Source organism: Heteronotia binoei, chromosome 16 (assembly GCF_032191835.1).
Source record: "Heteronotia binoei isolate CCM8104 ecotype False Entrance Well chromosome 16, APGP_CSIRO_Hbin_v1, whole genome shotgun sequence".
In the NCBI taxonomy this organism is placed as follows: Eukaryota; Metazoa; Chordata; class Lepidosauria; order Squamata; family Gekkonidae; genus Heteronotia; species Heteronotia binoei.
Window position 1 is genome coordinate 33,931,640 of NC_083238.1, and position 21,041 is coordinate 33,952,680.

At 42.3% G+C, this 21,041-nt stretch overlaps 1 protein-coding gene across 1 annotated transcript in view; it reads right to left on the bottom strand.

Moving 5' to 3' along the window:
• Positions 1–21,041, bottom strand: part of CHN1 (chimerin 1) — a 181,297-nt gene that overhangs the window by 98,560 nt on the left and 61,696 nt on the right. Inside the window, exons 4-5 of the mRNA XM_060257127.1 lie at positions 15,969–16,000; positions 14,478–14,591 (exon numbers count right to left, since the gene is read on the bottom strand). Coding sequence (XP_060113110.1) covers positions 14,478–14,591; positions 15,969–16,000 — 146 coding nt within the window. The remainder of the gene's footprint in view (positions 1–14,477; positions 14,592–15,968; positions 16,001–21,041) is intronic.

The window sequence follows — 21,041 nt, forward strand, 5'->3', positions numbered from 1 at the left end:
AGAGGATGTGGACTAATATGCTACTGAGTTTCTGCTGGGCTTTTTCTGCAAAAAAGCCCAGGACCTATGCATTTGCCTAGGGCGGCGGGCCGCGCGCGCGTGTGTCTGTGCCAGCCAGATTAGGCTCTCCCCACATGACTTCAAATAGAAAAATGATTATTTGCATTAATTTTGCTGGCTTGAATCATTCTGCCTTGATGGAGCACTGTTTAAGTTGAAATTTTTTTATGGCCCACGAATGATGTTATAAATATCCATATGGATCTTGGCAGAAAAAAGGTTCCCCATCCCTGCTTGACAGGCTGAAATAGCTAAAATCATGACAAACACACATCTACCTATGCTGCACATACTTTTAAGTCACAACATTCTCTACACTCTATACCACCCAAAATAGTATTTTAGACCATACAAGTGGGGCACCTCTAAGGACTTGTGGGGAGGGGGCACCCCACTTTCTTCTGTATCTGCTCCCCCACACTATTTCCTCTTTTCCTCCCCGTGGCAACCCCCTTTCCCCACTTCCTTCTCTCCTTCCCACCAGGTAACACTCCCGTCTTCAGCCATATTTACTATTCCTTTACTTCATTGATATGCTAGCAGCTTACTTCATTCTCCTTCTTTCATCTTGACAACAACCCTGTGAGGTAGATTAGGTTGAGATTGTGTGACTGGCTCAAAATCACCCAACAAGTTTCCATGGCACAACCATGGAGGCAACCTGCGTCTTCCAAATCTTAGTCTTGACACTCTAATCAATACACCACATTGGCTTTTGGGAAAGTAGGTACTAGGAGCAGGGCCTGGGCAGATCATGCAAGTTACTTTGAGATTGCTGAGTCCTCTCTCAATGGTCAAAACATTTCTGGAAAGGACCTCCCCTGCCTTTTACTGAAACCAAGATTTAAATGCTGGCAATACTGTTGTGGTTACCTAGCAACCCCAACAATGGCCACTGAAAGTGAATCTCTTAAAGCTACCTGGCTCCAAGTGGGGGATCTTCCTTGCATGCACTTTGTGTGCATGCAGTGTGATGACATCACCTGGAAGTGCACCAGGCACATAATGGGAGGCCCATGCAGCACTTGGAAAAAACCTCTATGGTTATCATAGAGGGGTTTTTTTCCAAACGCTAAAGTGTCCCCTGCAACATGCCTGGCACGATTATCTCACTTCTGGGTGACATCAATGTGCCAGGCACGTCACAGCATGCCAGTGCTCTTTGGGGGCAGGGCTCCCCCACCAATCAGTTCTGTGGCAGCATGTTGGAGGCCCTAAAATCGGAAGAACCCTGCCACTGGCAGGAGACTGGAAACCCTAATCTGTCTTGTCTGTTCATTGCTCCAGAGTTTGGATTTAAGTATCCAGAAATTTGGTAACATTGTGAATTAGATATATTGATTGCATCTGAGGACCTTAAACTTTGCAACTCAGATTCAATGGAGGCAAGAACAAACCAGTTCCAAGGGCTACTGAATGTTCATTGAAGACACTTCTATAATCCCTCCCATTCAATGTGAAAAATTATGAGTTCATCTTGGAAAACAAATAAAAGACAACAGTTGATCTGAACAGCTATCAAAATTCATGTGGCATGGGCAGATACTGTTACATGCTGTGTGGTTATTTCTGCATGCTGCAAAACCATAAACATTGGCAGAAACATGCACTATAATTTGTTGGGGTTTGTATTTTATATTAGGTGTCCTTGATTTTTCTTAGTCTTTTGTCACATTTGCATAACGTATTTTCTCCTCTGTACATTAAAAGATCTAAGTGAATCATTGTGTCTCTCCAACAATTGCTCCTAATTACTAACATATTTCATTAGACTTAAAATTAAACTCCTGCAGTGGTTTGAAATTATTGGTATTAGTGAGCCATTGTTTTATATTCATTTTATATTGCTACAAATCCATCCATAACGCTAGAATTACACACAGCATAATCAGGGAAGTACCAAAAAGTGACATGTTACAGTTGTATCTTTTAGAACTGTGCATATTAGTACAGATGAGGTAGCCCAAAGACTTGCGCTAATATTTTATTTTTACTTTTCATCAGGATTACGAAAAGCCATTTAATCAATGATTTTACTCCTTGGCCTTGAGAGCTTCAAAGTCAAACGCTCAGAAACATATCAAAGAAAAAGACATCAAGGGGAGTTTAAGTTTATGAATAGTTCATATTTATAAAACTCCACAGGCACAATCCAGCTCTCTCATGTAAACTGGAAGGAGGGAGAAGTTAGCTCCCTTCACACAAAGATTAGATACATATAGATTCCCACCTGGCTGTTATGAACGGGCCTGATTAAAGTTGATTATTTTAATCCATTCTAACATTATCCTAAAATAAATTTCTTTTATAAACTTACAGGCTCCATTCAAATTGGGGCTTGTCACTCTCCTGCTGACATCACTGGGCTGTGACTAGCCTTGGAAGGCCTCCATCAAAATTCACCTCATCTACTTCCCCAAACTCACCTGCAACAACAGCAGTAAGAAATCAGAGGGGGGGGGGCAGATTTGTTGCCTGCTTCCACAAGCGCATTGGGAAGTCCCCAGGGCCATCAAGAATCATGGGGAACATAGTTCCCATGGTTCTTGACCAGAATTATATATCCCATGGTTTGTTACACATTGAGGCAAAGATTAACCAAGGCCAAGCTAGCAGGCCTCACTATTGCCATGGAAATTTAAACCATGGGTGACAGCAGTAGGTTTGGTTTAAGAAAGCTGTGGAGAAAAACAATTACAAGCTTTTTATTAATCAGAGCCTATCTGGAAGGAGCTGCATGTGGTAGCTTGATCTTAAGGATGGCTGGGAAATTTCTGGGGATTCTGAGGTGGAGTCAGGGGGGAAGTGGAGTTTGGGGAGGGAACAGAGCTCATCAGAGTATAACACCACAGAGTTGGCATTCCAGTGCTCCCATTTTCTCCAGGGGAACTGACCTATGTAGTCAGTTCCAGGGGAACTGACCTATGTAGTTCAACTGTAATTCCAGGAGATCTCCAGGTCCCACCTAGAGGTTAGCAAACTAGCTTGGCTCAGTAAATTCATATTTTGAAGCTTATAAATTTTACTAATTCTATAATTAGTAAAAATGCTGGATTCCCATAAAAAGGATTTTAAATCCACATATAGAAACTTACTTCCATGGGCAAATTGCTGTTGTTGCATTCACACAAAGATAGAGAGCTTACTTTCCTCCCCGCCAAGGTGGGTAAGAGTAAGGTCATCAGGAGAGTGCAATGGCTATAGTGTTGACTAGGATCTGGGAGACCCAGGTCTGAATCTTTACTCTGCCATAAATGCTCACTGGGTGACCTTGAGTCACACACACATATAGCCTAATTTGCCTCACAGGGTTGTTACGATGGTAAAATGGAGGAGAGGAAAATGATGTAGCCTGCTTTGGACTCCCACTGAGGAGAAAGGGGGGGCATACATATCTGTTTTGTATTTATTCTCATTCTTTATGTTTCACTTACTACCTTAGCAATCTCTAAATCAGTGTTATATTCACACCAAAGATAAAAACTTGGTTGAATTTCTTTATCCTACTACTTTTCCTACTCAGAATTACATAAACAAGATATACAGGGAGAAAATTTAAAGTACAGAGGTATGTTGAATTAAAATATTTCTGAGTATCATACAACTAATTTATATGGGGGAAAAAGATTATAAACATTTATTGTAAAAGTTATGTACTGGTTAAAATTCCCTGTCCATTTCATAGTTTTATTTTAGACAGCACAATATAAAATATACCCTGACCTGGCCAGCCCAGGCCAGCCTGATTTTGTCAGATTTTGGAAAGTAAGCAGGGTCAGCTCTGGTTGTGGATGGGAGACCACCAAGGAATACCAGGGTCATGATGTGGAGACAGGCAATGGCAAACCACCTTGGAATGTCTTTTGTCTTGAAACCTTAAGGGTTTCAAGTTGGTTGCAACCATAAGTCGACTGCAACTTATGGCAAAAAAGAATTACAAAACGTAAGACATTAAGAGGATGTACTTTTTGTGTGTGTGTATTTGTGGGAGTGAGTGAGAGATTCAGGTGGGTAGCCATGTTGGCCTGAAGTAACAGGACAAAGTTTGAGTCAAGTGGCACCTTTTAAGACCAACAGAATTTAATTCTGGGTATAAATTTGTGTGCATGCACACTTCTGAAGACAGAGACGCCATTGGACTCAAATTTTGTTCAGAGAAAGAGAGAGAGAGAGACAGACTGGCTGTTATTAAGAGTGCAAAGATAGGTTAGAACCACATACTTAAGTTGCCTTAGATATACTAACCATATGATTTGACACACATTTTCCTACTTCTTCATGGCCCAGCTGCTTGCCATAGGAATTTTTTGCAACATCCTTGTGGTGGCTACAATTGGAGTTGCCTATATCAAGCCATGCAATTCTGTGGGCTACTAATGGGCTGACATAAGTAAATACGTGTAAAACTAGAATGTGATTCTACAAAACAAGCCCTAAATTTCACTATGAATCATATAGTCAAAATTCCACTTCGGTGATTTATATATAACATTACAGGATCAAGAGCTAGAGAACGACCATACTAGGATGTCACAACAAAACCAGGAGCATTCAGCAAAGGCACAAGCATGGCTTTCTTGCCCTACTCAAGGGCTCTCTCCTTTCAGGAACACAAGATTAAAAGTCTCCTGGTTTGGGAAGGCTTGAAACAAATTCCAGCATGCAGGGAGCAGAGAAAATTAGTTGGTTTCCTCCTCACAAACTGGGGACTCTAAACTGAGAAAAAACAAAGCCTTACGTCTCCAAGTCCCTGCATGTGAAACATGAGGAAAAAACTGGAGTTGGAACCTTTCTGATTTCTTCTTTCTAACCTTCAAATACATTCTATGTGTGAGGGGAGGAGGGAGTATATGAACCCAGGAAACAAGCTGTGTTTATTTCTGTCATGAAAAAAACAGATGTTTATTGTAATCTCCCTGTGGGGTGAGCTGTGAGTGGTGCATGTGTATAGGTTAAATATTTGTTATAGGTCCTATGGTGTGACAGTGACAATGTGGATTCCCACTGACTTCTTTTGCAATACTCATTTGGACATAAGCAGGAGAAACATGTTCAATCTCCAGGCCATTAAAATGCATTGCTCAGTCTCTCCTTATCTCACTAATAATTACTGAAGAGCTGTTGAAAGTCTGTTGCTAACAGAACAGTTAAGGATAATCTAGGCGTTCTGGTGAAAAGAGACAGAACTGACAATAAAAAGACAGATTGGAGTGGGAGGCAGTGGTGGTGGAAAGGAGAACAGGGACGCAGTGAGAACCATACGGCAAGAAAGAGAAATGCCAGAGGAAGACCAAGAGGCCAGGTAACTCATTGCAGTCCAGAAGTCCATCATGAATATAGCCTGGAGCAGGGGTGGCCAAACTGCCGCTCAGGAGCCACATGTGGCTCTTTCACACATATTGTATGGCTCTCAAAGTCCCCACCACCCTGTTGGCCAGCTCGGAGAAGGCATTTCCCTCTTTAAATCACTTCTCCAAGCCAGGCCAGCCAGCAAGTTGAAGAATGTATTTAAAGTTAAAATTGCTTTCTTTCTACCTCTCCCTCTATTTTCCTTCCTTCCTTCCGGCTCTCAAACATCTGACATTTATTCTATGTGGCTCTTAGGTCAAGCAAGTTTGGTCACCCCTGGCCTGGAGCATCAGCCATTACAACTACTAAAACAGCTGTTACATAGCTGTGGTGGGGGAAAATTGCACCCTGTCAATAAGCCAAAGGGTCTTTTATTTTCTCACAGACTTTTCACATACTATAGGATACCCAGGGAGCCATAGCCAACTGTCTGATGAGTTTATTTGTGTTTATTATTTTGTTTCCATTGTACTGCATTTATATCCCACCTTTCTCTTCCACTTTGTCCTCAGAACTACCCTGTAAAGTAGCTTAGGCTGAGAGTATGGGACTAGCCCAAGGTCTCCCCATCCTGGAGTGGGGATTTGAACCTGGGTCTCTGAGGTCCTAGTCCAACACTCTAGTCTCTACTTCATGCTGGCTTGCAAACACATTTTCCACTTTTCAGTGCCTAATATACATTTCAAACATCATTAGATGCACACTAAAGAGTTTAATTTTTTGGTGGTGACTGTCTGGGCCATCTTAATGTATATAACCATGTGGGACAGGAATTGCAGGATGGCCTGACACTAGAGCTGTATTAGTCAGTGGCTTGGGAGCCATGTGTGACTCTTTGACATGCCACATGTGGCTATTCTGGGCACTGTTCCCCAATGTGGCACCTGCCCCATGTTTCAGGAAAGTGGGCAAGGCCTTTGCCTGGTGCGGCTTGTGATTGGCCTGTGGTTCCCACCTTGAAACAGCCACCTCCAAAGGAACAGGCAAGCTGGGAGTTTAACACTTCTGCTAGCACGTCTATCTGTACTGCAGCTGCTGTTCTCCATTCTAAGCTCCTCCACCTTTATGGCACCCATGCCATTAACTCCTGTGAACCTTTTATTCTCTCTCTCTTTCTCTCTGCTTCTTAGCTCCCTGTCTAGCTAGGGGTTCTTCCCTCTCCTTCAGCCATGCTCTCTCCTGAACACAGTTGTGCTGTCAGCTCCATTCTTACTAGTCTCCTAACCATTCCAACAACACACAGCCTACAGGGCTGGATCCAACCAGCTTTTCTGCTAGTGAAAAAGGGAAGAGAGAATACCCTATGACTATCATGGTTGGAGGACAAAGGCCCTGTGTGTACAAAGGCCTTGTATGAAAGGGACTGTAATAAGGAACTGGGCAATATTGAGTGAAAAGGCTGTCAGGATCCAACCCCCCTCTATTTATTTGTATTCTTTAAGATCCCACTTTTCTCCCCAATGGTGACTCCATTCTGTCCTCGTAACAAAGCCATGAAGTAGGTTAGGCTGAGAAAGTGTGATAAGCCCAAGGTCATCCAGTGAGTGTCCATGGGATAAACATATGGAACAGAGGTCCATCTGAGGCAATTAGCCACAAGGTATAGCGGGAACACTATGTCTGGGGAAGTGATGCTCTGTATTCTTGGTGCTTGGGGGGGACAACAGTGTGTGTGTGTGTGTGTGTGGGGGGGCTTCTGGAGTTCTGGCCCTGTTGGTGGACCTCATGATGGCACCTGCATTTTGGCCACTGTATGACACAGAGTGTTGGGATCAGATGGGCCACTGTCCTGATCCAACATGGCTTCTCTTATGTTCTTATGAGGATTCAAACCTGAGTCTTCTAGATAGCAATCTGACAATCTTAACCACTACAGTGTACAAGAAGGATCCCCCCTCCTAGCCAAAATGACCCGTTATCATGACCAACAGGGCATACCACATGACTCCCTCATCCCCCAGTGCTTGCAAGTATTCCTTGTCATGTAGAGGCCTCATCTGACAGAAAGTGCCTGAAACAAAAATTAACCACTTTCCACTCTGCTGTATTGGTCTTTGCAGTAAACTGCTTTAAAAAAAATTCTCCCTAATTTTCAAATTAACTTCCTTGCCATTTCATGTCACAGAGCTTTATTTTTCTGTACATCTGATAACATGACCGACAATAGGTTTTGCTGGAAAGGCAACCATGGCAACGAGTTAAAACACACGGTGCGCAGCAGCAATCGCCTCAAAAGAACACACAGTGCTCCTGTACTTCGACGCCTACCACCAGTACAATTTCTCCTTGCTTTCTTTTAATCTTCACCCTAATTAAACAAGTTTCCAGCCACCAAAAAAACACAAAAACCCTGACACGAAAGATGAGGTCTTCTTGTTGTCAACGTCTGTTATAGGCCTTGGCATGAAGCAGAGCCTACTGTTTAGCTGACTTTAAAAGGCAGATTTAATACCCTCTGGAGTTAATTAGGAATTTCCTGTTCCTTTCAGCGGTGTGGAATTTCTCATTTGCATTACAATCTTTTTTGTAATACTTTTAAATCTTACTTTTGTTTTTAGTCTGACTTTTGTATATTAAAAAAGTATCACCTGTGGGATGCAATGAATTAACCAGCAATTCACCTATTTAATATTAACAAACAATGTGCATTTGCAGGAAATATTTGTGGCCATCGCTTTTTTCCCCAACATGATCAACTATGATCAAGTAAATAAGTTTTCTTGGGGGGGAAGTATTGAATTATTTCCAATGATCTTCTTTTCAAGGACAAAAATCCTCTCTTTGATATTTTAATGTGTGATTATACATTTCGAAGCCTATAAAACTACTATGCACTGTAAACAACACAGTAAATGCCAGTGACCTACAATTTCTGAAGTTCTGAAAACTAACATCATTCTCCTCTAAGGCTCCCAAATCTCTCCGTTCTCACTCTAAGCAGCCTGCTATCTCCTGAGATGCAGGCACAGGTAGCACTGGAAGGATCTTACACAGGTAGCCAGATGTTGGCTTACAAAGATAAGTAAGAAAACACTTCCCCCTCACATAGATAAGAAAACACTTGCCTGCAACTGAAGACCTTATTTGTTTACTGTTCTGCAATTTGGCAGTCTTCTCTCTCATTGATTAAGGTGGCCTCTTAAGAGCCCTGTGGCGCAGAGTGTTAAAGCTGCAGTACTGCAGTCCTAAGCTCTGCTCACGACCTGAGTTCGATCTCCGGCAGAAGCTGGGTTTTCAGATAGCTGGTTCAAGGTTGACTCAGCCTTCCATCTTTCCGAGGTTGGTAAAATGAGTACCCAGCTTGCTGGGGGAAAAGTGTAGATGACTGGGGAAGGTAATGGCAAACCACCCCATAAAAAGTCTGCTGTGAAAATGTTGTGAAAGTAACGTCACCCCAGAGTCGGAAACGACTGGTGCTTGCACAGGGGTCTTTTACTTTTTCCTTTCCTACTCCTGTCTGGATAGAATAAGTTTTAAAACTTTAAGGCAAGATTCAAACAGGATTCTCTTGTCAAATGTAAGTGAAATGGCTGGTCAAAGCTCTCTTTCTGCTTTATCTGGCTTCTTTGATATGAACGCAACAGCAGCCTGCCATGCATCACCTTCTCAACATGGCTTTCCTCCCAGCGGCTTACAAATTAAAGAACTCATTTAAGTTTTGGGGAAGCTGCTGCACATAATATTTAGGTTTGGCAATGCAAAAAGTGAAAACCATGCACGATTTTTTTTTGTGGGAGGCGTTTTCAGAGCTTAGAGATATTTACTGCCTTTTAGGTTTCAGAAAGTTTGTTAGATATGAAATACAACAAACAGTGCATTCAGACTTATTTGCCTCTGGTTAAGTGAAAATGTGCGCAAATCCTCTTATTCTGGTCATGCGCTCATGCTTCACTTTCTCCCCACTCCCTTCTTATGTGGAGAATCCTGGTGAATGAGGAACACCAGTGACACATGCCACATGAATGCATCTGCACAGCACACATGCATTTATACACCAGGAGCACTAGAACTGGTCTTTAACCACAATTCTCTATGCAAAAAAGGGGAAGGGAGGGGCAGGCTTGCATCAAGCTAGGCTGTGCACATTTTTGGGGGGGTTAACTGTGGGTCAGTGTAATGCCTGAATGCACCCCAAAATAAATCTACTCCAGAGAGCAAACCCAAGAAAATGATTTCTTTACTAACTTTCATGAATTATGATGAGAATAGACAGGTAACCAGAACCAATGAGAAGTCTTGTGTTGTCTGCCATAACTGAACTTCACATTTGACACTCTTGTTGTAATTGGTAGAGAACTGCAGTAGGTTCCATTAAAAATCTGACAAGAGCAATTTAGAGATACCAGCAGATCTGTTCCCTATGCTAGCATACTAGAATAGCTTTATCACTTAAAATGATGTTGAAAGGAGCTGTAATAATGCTGCCAATGGTTGAAGAAACTGTTTACCTTTTAACAGCGAGCACAGGAAAAGGATAAAGAATACTTGAAAGAAGCAAGTAAAACTAATGGCATAAATAATGGCAACACAAGACTTCAAATTTGGATGGGGAGTGAAGAAATAATGGGAGCGGGGGAAGGGAAGAGACGCTCCGCCAAAGTGAAAAGAAAGCAGATGCTTACTGTTTTCTTCCTACTGGGAAGGAACGGCACGTTAGAAAAATTGGACATTCCAGCTGCAGGAAACAATGATGCTCAAAGATCAAAAATATTTATAATCCAACCAACACATGAAAGAGAAGACTAAAGAGAGAAAAAGCAGGCGCCCCCCCAAGGCCATTGTCACGCAAGTCAACACACAATGTAAGGAATAAGGTAGCTGGCATCTGGCTTGCGTATTTTGGCTTGCATCCGACTGTCATTTTCCACCATTGGAAGTTGCCTATTGTTGGCAGAGAAAGGTCAGGTTGTGCCGGTTTCCTCACCTACTGCTGATCTGTCACTTTGTTTCCTTACCTATTTGTGACAATCCAGGAGTAATGGGAGAGGGGGGGTTCAAAGGAATGTATGGGGAGGAAGGAAAGTTCCACTGCATGGCCTTCTGCTTGTGGTTCAGTGGACACAAGTCAATGAGTTGGATCTAAATTGGCAATTTCCACTGATTCCCAAGAGTCACTAGGAGGAGGAAGGAGGAGGAGGAAGAAGAGTTGGTTTTATACCCTATCCTTCACTACCTGAAGGAGTCTCACAATGGCTTACAATCACCTTCTCTTCTTCTCCCCACAACAGACACCCTGTGAAGTAGGTGGAGCTGAGACAGAACTGTGACCGACCCAAAGTCACACAGCTGGATTCATGGCAGAGGAGTGAGGAATCAAACTCTGTTCTCCAGATTAGAGTCTGCTGCTCTTAACCACTACTCCAAGTGGTCTCTCAAGACAATAAAGCTAGGAAAAGTTGAAGATATCAGGAAAAGAGGAAGACCCAACATGAGATGGATTGACTCCATAAAAAAGCCACAACCCTCAGCGTGCAAGATCTGAGCAAGGCTGTTATTGAAAGCACATTTTGGAGGACATTATTAATAGGGTTGCCATAAATCAGAACTGACTTCACAGAACTTAACACACACATACTATAGATCCTCTTTGTATCATTCTTCGGAGTCCCCATTTTCAGAGTCCCCATCTTCAGAGTCAGTATTTCATAGAAGTCAGTGGGAGCCCATTTGCACTCCTCCACTTGCACCTGCTGGCATGGCCTTGGGTCAGCCATAGCTCTGGCAGAGGTTGTCCTTGAAAGGGCAGCTGCTGTGAGAGCCCTCTCTGGCCCCACCCACCTCACAGGGTGTCTGTTGTGGGGGAGGAAGGTAAAGGAGATTGTGAGCCGCTCTGAGACTCTTCGGAGTGGAGGGTGGGATATAAATCCAATATCTTCATCTTCTTCTTCTTCATTTGATGGGGGGAGAGGAAGAAAAATTCTATTCTGGCATTAGAAAACGTGGTCTGGGTCCAACCCATGATTTCCAGCCCAACATGGATCTGTCAAAATAGCCCGTCACTTGAGAAATCTCTCACTGCAAACAGCCACTTTTTGTGCATTACAAAAGAAGCCTTCCGATGTCACGCATGAGTCATTCGGTTGGTACCCAAGCTTGTGAATCATTTATTCAGAGCAAGTATGGTGGGATGATGGACAGATGGCAAGAAGGAAAAGAAGTTCCTGCTGATAAAATCCAGAATGACCTTTAGCAACCACATCCATCCTCTGTTTGGTGTTCTGAAGCTGTTTACATGACACATGAACATTATACAGAGAGCGACTTTGTTTTTTCCAGTTTTCTTTTTTTTTTTTTTTAAGGAACAGAAATTGTTCTATTTGTCTGCCTTTAAAAGAACTTGTGAAATTAAATGTGTGTCATTTAATTTTGGGAAAGTTTTTAAAAAGGAAAATGGTATTTTAAAACATGCCACATCAAAATGAACCCTAATTTCTCCTAAATATGATCAGTACTCAATTGTCCTGGTAGGGCTTAGGACCTAAATCATCTACAGCAGTGGTTCCCAGCCTTTTTGGTATGGTGACCCACAAGTCCAAATTTACTTTGTATGGTGACCCATCCAGGGTTGGCCCAAGGTTTTTTGTGCCCTAGACAAACCAAAGAGTTAAAAGTGAAAGTACATCTGCAGACATAAAATGGCAAGGCATCTTGACAGATAGATGCTGGTGAAGGAGGAGGAGGAGAGGAGGAGGAGAAAAGGAGGACAAGAAGAGAAGAAGGAGGATGGCTTTATACCCCGCCCTTCATTTGGGGTCTTAAGAGTGGCTTATTATCTCCTTTCCTTCCTCTCCCCAACACAAACACTCTTTGAGGTAGGTAGTATCTGAGAAAACAGCTCTTGAGAAAACAGCTCAGAGAGTTTTGACTGACCCAAGGTCACTCAGCAGCTGCACGTGAAGGAGTGGGGAATCAAACCCAGTTCTCCAAGATTAGTGTCACTCGCTCTTTACCATTACATCAAACAGGCTCTCAGAGGTTGGAGGCAAGGAGCTTGTTGCAGTACATCTCCAACCACAGGCAGAAGCTTGTGAGGCACATCTGAAGGCACTGCAGGGGGTGGACAAGAAGCTGCAACATCAATACAGAGCACACGCCTCTTTCTATTGTCCTCTGGTTTTTCCAAAGCATGCTGAACAGTTCCCACTTACTCTCCCATTTCCCCCCTTCTTTCAGCTACCACTGTGAAAGTTTTTTCCTCTCATTACTGTCACAAAGAGAAAGGGGAAGATGAGAACGTGAGAAGTTGGCAAGGACAAAAGAAACAGAAGGATGCAAAGGGCAGGAGCCTCTACTAAGGAGGGCTGGCCTGAAGCCCACTTTTGGGGCTCAGATCACAGGTTAGGAAACACTGCTTTACAGCAGTTCATTTTCAGACCCCAATACGAGGGCCATTGTCACATTTCCTTGTCTATGGAGTAACTGCACATCTGCCATTGAACTTCGATGCATGACTGCTTCACACATGCATGTTCATGACTGCAATATTAAGAGATAATCTGCATGTATGAATGTCCAATCCAGATCTAATACCAGTGAAAGGAAAACTTGTCACATCACTCAAATGCTGCAGTTTCCAGTGAGAACCAGTTCACACATTCACTGCCAGTCATCAGGTGTACACTAATCAAGTGTATGGGAATCTGGGAGTAGATCTTCACCGAAAACACTATCCAAACTTGATGGATCTTGTCTTAGCCTGCAAGTAAGGACAGAAGTATACCCCAGGGCAGAATGCTCAGTGCCTCCCTGCCACTGTTCTCCATAGGGAAAGATCCGTTATGGCACTGTCATTCATTACTGAGGCCAACCTTTAAATGGCCAGCTAGGAATGTGTCAGGGAAGCAGAGCCCGACTTCCCCTGTAGCTTGGGAGGAGAGGAGGAAGGCAGCTGGAGAGAAAAGGACTATGATGAAGTCAATCCCCTTCCTTCACATTTCTGAGGCTCCTGCCCGGCCAATACCAGAAAGTACACTGGAGGGTAAATTAGGACCATCCTGTTGTACTTTACTAAATGTTGTAATTGGTTTTTATTGGGATGCTGTTGTAACTTTACTGTGATTTTATTACTATTTATGATGTACTCCGCTCTGAGCCCCAAACGGAGGAATGGGTGGAATAACAACAACAACAACAACAATCGTCCTGGGCTCTGACCCACTGACAGAGGAGCCTGACACAGTATTGTAACCTCTCAACAATCTGGCAGAGAGCGAGGGGGAGAGAGAGAGAGAGAGAAATGTGTGTTAAGGTTAAGTTTAGTAGCAGTTCTGAGTAGTGAAGTTTAGTAGCAGTTCTGAGTAGTGATTTAATAGTGATTCTAAATTTCGGCTTTAGGGTTTTAAAACATTTTATTTGATGTGATTTATCTATGCTTGTAAGCTGCCTTGAGCTCCATGAAGAAATGCAGATAATAAATGTTTCAAATACGTGGGTAAAATTAAATAAAAATAATACATCCTAAGAACCCACCTGGAGCATGGTTCAAAGAGGCTAATCTCCGCAGCCTCCTTTAGCCAGGCCTGAGTGATACAAACCAGACTGGTCTCTTACATGAGGGACCTTTTACTGCAACAGCACATTTAGTCTTCCAATGGTTTATTGGGAATTCATTCAAAGTCACTTAGAGATAGAACAAAACACAAAATGATCCAGATGTTAGCTGGGTAACTCCTTCTTATCTAGCTTGTCTGGCTCTCATTGCATCTCCCCTTGCCCAGTTTCTTCCTTGCCCCAACCTCCAAACCATATATTAATAACAACAACAGCAAGAAAGGACAATCCATTACAACAAGTGCCACTTCCTATCAGTGATTTGGCTCTCTCACACTGTATTTCTTACTTCCTAAACTAAACAACTTGCTTGCACAAGCAATGGTGTTTTAGAACTACTTGCTAAATTAATAACTTTTCAGGAATTAGAACCGTAATCTAGGCACCAAAATATATATTTTGGTTAAACGCTGACCATTTCAAAAAGCTCCACGTAGAAAATAAGAAAATAATACCACCCTCCAAGTGTATTCATAAATATTCTAATAGTAAAAAAAAATGAATTATTAATTGCCAACCTTAAAGCCAGAGTGTACGTTCCAGGCTGCCGTTGGCTTTCACGAATGAGATAACTTCCCTCCGCTACACTCAATAATTGATCTGCCTCCTCTCTTGATATCATCCCATGAAACCTGAAAAACAAAGCCCACCTTAATCAATACAGTTAAGAGTTGTTTCAAAAGAAACACACCTGTCAAAAAACATATAAACCCTAACCTTTTCAATTTTTTAAATACAAAAGAAGTATCTTTTGTTTTCAAGAAACACACTGCAAACTACAGTCAGTCTTGAATACATTTATGTTAATGTATCTACTTATCATGCAGCTGACTTTATTATTTTTTGGCTGGTACGCTTTAGTTGTCAAATTCATTATACATATACAGCCTAAGGATATTCCTTCCATGAATGGAAATTCTGTTTAGAAGAGGCACTTCTTATTGGCTCGACTTCCAAAGAAGTGTCCATCTTATCTTATGTTGCTTCCTAGAGTGGCACACACTTCACGACAAGGAAGACCAGTCAGGCAGCTTGCCAAAAAGCCTGTGGGCAGGGCTTAAATTTGAATAATATTCTCTATATTAATCTGCAAAACATTTACATATATTAGTTCCAACCCACCCAATAGTTTTTTCTGCATTCCTAAGTACAGCCATGTTAGTTCAGTACAATTTAAGACAAAACATAAAAATCATCATACTTATTAGCATCATCACAATTATTTTGTATGTAGTGAGCCAAAACAGAACTAGCTTATTATGGAACGGCACTGCATGGTCATCTGTCAGTTGAATTCTAGACAGAGATCCAAGTGGGCAGCCGTGTTGGTTGGAAGCAATAGAACAAAGCAGTAGACAAGTTGCACCTTTAAGATCAACTAAGTTTTATTCAGAATGTAAGCTTTCGTATGCTCTAAGCAGACTTCATCAGACAAAAATGGAATGGCAAGCAGTCCTAAATATAGAGAAAGTGGGCAGTGAGTTGGAAAGTAGAGTCATGGAAATATTTTTAGCAGATCAAAAGAACCACAAATTGGGGTCTGTGTTTGTTAGTTAGTGTTGTTAACTGGGCTGAAACAACAGTGGAGGGTGATAAAAAAAAAGCATATTGATGTCATAGGTGTGAAGTGCCATAAATCTGGGTATCATTCTGGCTTTATTAGTTCTGGGTTTAAAGCCATTCAAATTAATGGGCTTAGAAGGATGCAACTGTTTCAGACTGCATTGTATATTATAGAAAATGTGGCAAGATTGTATTCTGCCATATATTCCTGTGTGCGCCAGTGCCTGCAGTGTTTACTATGTTGTAAAGCTTCCTCAAATTTCCTACATGGTTGGATAACCATCTGCATTAGTAATCCATGGCTGATGATATTGAGTGGGAATGTTATTTCCCAGGACTGTAAAGAATTTTGGCTAGAGTTTTCTTCTCAGGAATGTTTTGTCTTCCTGGCTTTTTTTTCCCTCCATGGATTTAACATTTTTCCATTACTGAAGGTAGTTACTTACTCTCGTCCATAGTATTTTGGTCTGTTCTCCACCTGTTGAAAAAGAAAACTCGAACAGTATTAAACTTGCATGTGTGTAAATCAAAAACTATTTTCATTTTTTAAGCAGTCTGTCGTCTAATTAGCTGGAAAGTTTAAAAATTTGGCAGCAGTTCTCATGTCACTGGCGGCCCCGTGACGAAGAGTGGTAAAGCAGCAGTACTGCAGTACTGTGATCTGAACTCTTTGCTCACGACCTGAGTTCGATTCTGGCAGAAGCTGGATTCAGGTAGCTGGCCCAAGGTTAACTCAGCCTTCCATCCTTCCGAGGTCGGTAAAATGAGTACCCAGCTTGCTGGGGGAAAGTGTAAAAGACTGGGGAAGGCAATGGCAAGCCACCCCGTAAAAAAGTCTGCTGTGAAAATGTTGTGAAAGCAACGTCACCCCAGAGTTGGAAACAACTGGTGCTTGTGCGGGACCTTTCCTTTCCTTTCCCTCATGTCACTGGATCACTCACCTTTTACCCAAACTGTCACATCTTAGAATACAGGACTTTCTATAGTTATTTTGTATTCAGATCCTGCGTGGTAAAATCAGATTTTAAAAAATTAAGTCTATTCAGAGACAACTCTTATAGCAATATAACTCTATTCCAAAACATCTCTTATAGTAACATAAGATTTACACTTACAATTTTCTAAGGAGGTTTCCTGCATATGGGAAATTGGGTGGTGTCTACATGTATGCAAGGACATAAATACTTGCGCTTGATAGGGTTGCCAGCCAACCAATGCCAACTGAAGGAAGAGTCTAGGGGTGATGAGGGTGGGGACTGTTATGGACCTAGAGATGACAGGTGCTTTAAAGCTCAGCAGTGGGTTCCTGGGGCTCTGAGAGCCACTTACTTTCCCAGGACAGAGAGCCATAAAATGCACAAAGTGTCAGCAATGGCAGAGATGCCAGCAAGAATAGAGATGCATTTCTGAGAAGAGAAAATTTGCTCTACGTGTCAGGAAGGGCAAGATGGATAGCTTTGGTTACAACATGAGCTGGGTACTGAAGTATGTGGGATATACGGACTCAAATGGTTAGAAGATGGGGGTTCACTATCTCACAAGGAAGACTCCTAACCAGGGCTTTTTCTTGCAGCTGGAACTCATTTGCATATTAGGCCATGCCCCCTGATATAAACAATCCTCCATGAGTTTACAGGGCTGTCTGTACTATAAGCTCCAGGAGGACTGGCTACATCAGGGAGATGTGGCCTAATATGCAAATGAGTTGCTACTGCAAAAAAAAGCCCTGTTCCTCCAAACCCACTGAAGATGGGAAGGATTAAAAGGTCTGAATAACCTGTTAACAGGGTTCAAACTCAAAAGATTAGATTTCCCTTGCCCAGAGCTGATGGGGTGTCAGAATAAATGTTTGCTCCACAAGCATCCATGCTGAAGCAACTTCTGGGCCATTAAGGTTAACGTCGAGATATGACTTTTCCTGTTCCTCGATGTTCTGTAGCTAGTAGCTATGATAGTTATTTCCCCTTGTCTTGTGCTCTAGCTGATAACTGGTAGTTAATAAAGTATTTCCTGTTTAAGCAAGCAGATTGTGTTTCAAATATTTTCCCCTGAGCCTGGCCCTTGATATGCAATCATGCAAGAACAAAGGGAAGACTGAAGTAATCTCCCTCATCTTGCGTTGTCACCAAGGCTTTTTTTGAGCAGGTACGCACAGGAATGCCGTTCCGGCTGGCTTGGTGTCAGGGGGTGTGGCCTAACATGCAAACGAGTTCCTACTGGGCTTCTTCTTCAAAAAAAGTCCTGTGTGAAACAATGGTGTCATCGGGGGTGTGGCCTAATATGCAAATAAGTTCCTGCTGGGCTTTTTCTACAAAGAAAGCCCCGCTTGTCACTATTTCCATGTATATAACAGGAATATGGACAGCCATTAGGAGAAGACAAGTGTCTCTGGAAAAGACAATAATGCCAGAGAAGACGAAGACCCAACATGAGACAGACTGACTCAATCAAAAAACGCCACAGCTCTCAGTTTGCATGACCTGATAGGACATTTTGGAAGTAACTAATTCATAGCGTCACCGTTAAGTCAGAAACAACTTGGTGGCACTTAACACACACACAGATAATCAATGTTAAAAATAAAGTTGTGAAGGTGACTATCTGAAAGCATCCAGTTCATTAAAAGAGCTAAACAGACAGTAATATTATATGGTGGTGCTGTATCATTTTTTGCCGCAAACAACTTGGATATGAGATGAAAAGCAACTGGAACGTGTGTTTGGACAACTGAGCATCATTGGCTATGAACAATGCCTTAAACTAGACAGCATCACAGAAGGATCATTCAACACCACTTTGACACTTGAAGAGTGACACCAGGCAATGATTATACATAGGAGGATCTTTCTTCAGCCCTCAATTTAACAGACAGCACACATCCCATTGCTTCTTGGCTTTCTCCAAACTGGTCACCTGGGACGAGACTGTTCGCAGATACTGTTCACTCAGGCATGATGACAATTAATGCCACATTAAGAGGAATCGTACAGTCAGAAGGGGGGCTGCCGTGTTAATTAATTCAATCACTTGGTTCACTTGATCTCTTTTCACTTAAGATTATTTCAGATTCATGGTAAGATGCCCAGCTATGACAGCAAAGGGCAACCTATATCTGTCAAGCAAAGACACAAACAAACAATGGGATCATCTGGCTTTAAAAAGGAAGAGGAGCCGCAAAAGTTCATATTACAGTTTGGGTATTAACAGTGCAATCCTAAGCAGAGTAACCCCTCACTTTTCTTTTTAAAATTTATTTGTGTGTGTGTCATGTTGACCTCTGGTGACTGAACCGTACCAGGGGTCTGGAGAATGTTCAGAGGGGTGGCTGAAAACCTGCCCCTATCCTCTCGAGATGGTATTTCAAGGAGGTCTCCCATTCTAGTACTAACTAGAATAGACCCTGGTTAGCTTCCAAGATCCGACAAGATTGGGCTTGCTAGGCTACCCAGGTCAGGTCCAGAGCAATGTTCCCTTTAACCTGTGGAGTCTTGTGAGTAAACATTCTACTTTGTGAGCTTTTGGCAATAAAGTTGTGAGCAACTGCATCAATTAGCTTGTTCTGGAGACATTTTTCCTCAGCTATGTGAGCTCGAAGCTAAAAAACTGTGAGCTAGCTCACACTAACTCGGTTTAGAGAGAATACTGGTCCAGACTAATACTTCTCTAAACCCACTGGTGTATCTCTGGTTAGGATTGTACCAAACACTTCATTTGTTTGCTTTATTTTTAAAAAAATTGAAAGCCACATTTCCACTTAGGGTCCCCAAGGTTGCAAACAATAAAAACATTAAAGAAAGATTAAAAACACATATAAATATTTAAAAGACAATGTAAACAAAACAGAAATGGGAAGAATGGTCACTGAGACTCTTTCACACATATTGTGTGGCTCTCGAAGTCCCCACCTCCCTGCTAACAGGCTTGGAAAAGGTATTTCTCTCTTTAAACCACTTCTCCAAGTCAAGCCAGCCAGCAGCTTGGAGAATGCATTTAAAGTTGCTTTCTTTCCACCTCTACCTCCCTCCCTCATCCATCTTCCTTCCAACAGCTGACATTCACGTCTTACAGCTCTCAAACATTTGACGTTTGTTCTATGTGGCTCTTATGTTAAGTAAGTTTGGCCACCCCTGCTCTAGATTGTAACAATAAGCATCACCAAAAAGAATGATCACTGTCCAGCTTGTTAATCGCAGCACAACTCTGCTTTTTTCAAATGGTCTGGAGAAGTACCTAAGTGGACTCAAAGAATGAGACTGCCAAGTAAATGAGTGTGATATTTGTGACGACTTTTAAAAAGGCTCTCTTGCCCTGGCCTGGATTAGCCAGGCTAACCTAATCCTTCCAGATCTCAGAAGCTAAGCAAGGTCATTCCTGGTTAGTACATGGTGATGGAAGGGACACCACCAAGGGTTGCTATGCTGAGGAAGGCAATGGAAAACTGCTTCTGTTTGTCCCTTGGTTTGAATCATCATAAATCTGCTGTGACTTAATAGCACTTTTCAACACCAAAAAGGAAGTTTGGTGTCTTTTGACATATTGGAGGGGGGTGGGCTGCTGTACCACATCACGAATCTGCCACAAGAAGTGGTGGCAGCTACAAGCATAGTCAGCTTCAAGAGGGGATTGGATAAACACATAGAGCAGAGGTCCATCAGTGTCTATTCGCCACAAGGTATAAATGGAACTCTCTGTCTGGGGCAAGTAATGCTCTGTATTCTTGGTGCTTGGGGGGGGGCAACAGTGGGAGGGCTTCTAGTGTTGGAACTCTCTGTCTGGGGCAGTGATGCTCTGCAGGGGTCGTTTTGTAGAAAAATAGGTGGTGGAGCTCATCCAGGGATTGTTATGCAGCTCCATCTACTATTCAATGGACAAAGAGGTGGAACTCTCAGAAATGTTCAGGAGCTCTGGCTCCTGTGAGCTCCCACTGAATCCGAGGCCTGATGCTCTGTATTCTTTGTGGCTGGGGGGGGGGCACAGTGGGAGGGCTTTTAGTGTTCTGGCCCCACTGGTGGATCTCCTGAAGGCACCTGGTTTTTCGGCCACTGTGTGATACAGAGTGTTGGACTGGATGGGCCATTGGTGTAATTCAACATGGCTTCTCTTATGTTCTCATGAACTGAATTCATTTGGCAACTAAAAGTTCATGATGGTTCATGGTTCGCAAACCAGCCACAAGCCATGGTTCGCAAACAAGCCACAAGCCATGATCTGAGCTGCATTTTCCCAGTTCATGCCTATCCGTATACACAAATCCGTATCCGTATACACAAATCTCTTTCGCATAATGTTCACATTAAAGTAATAGCAATTTAAGTCTCCAATATGAAAGTATTTACCTCAGGAAACTATTGCCTGAAACTGGAATTTTAAAGGTCTTTCCCCACAATTAAAACATCATTCAGTGTGTACTGCGTGCTATTCTAATTCAAATTTTAAAAAACAGTCACTAGCTGAAATTAAGTTATATTTTAAAAAGGCAATCCTCACTTTTAATAATCTTGACAACATATGCAAGTGGC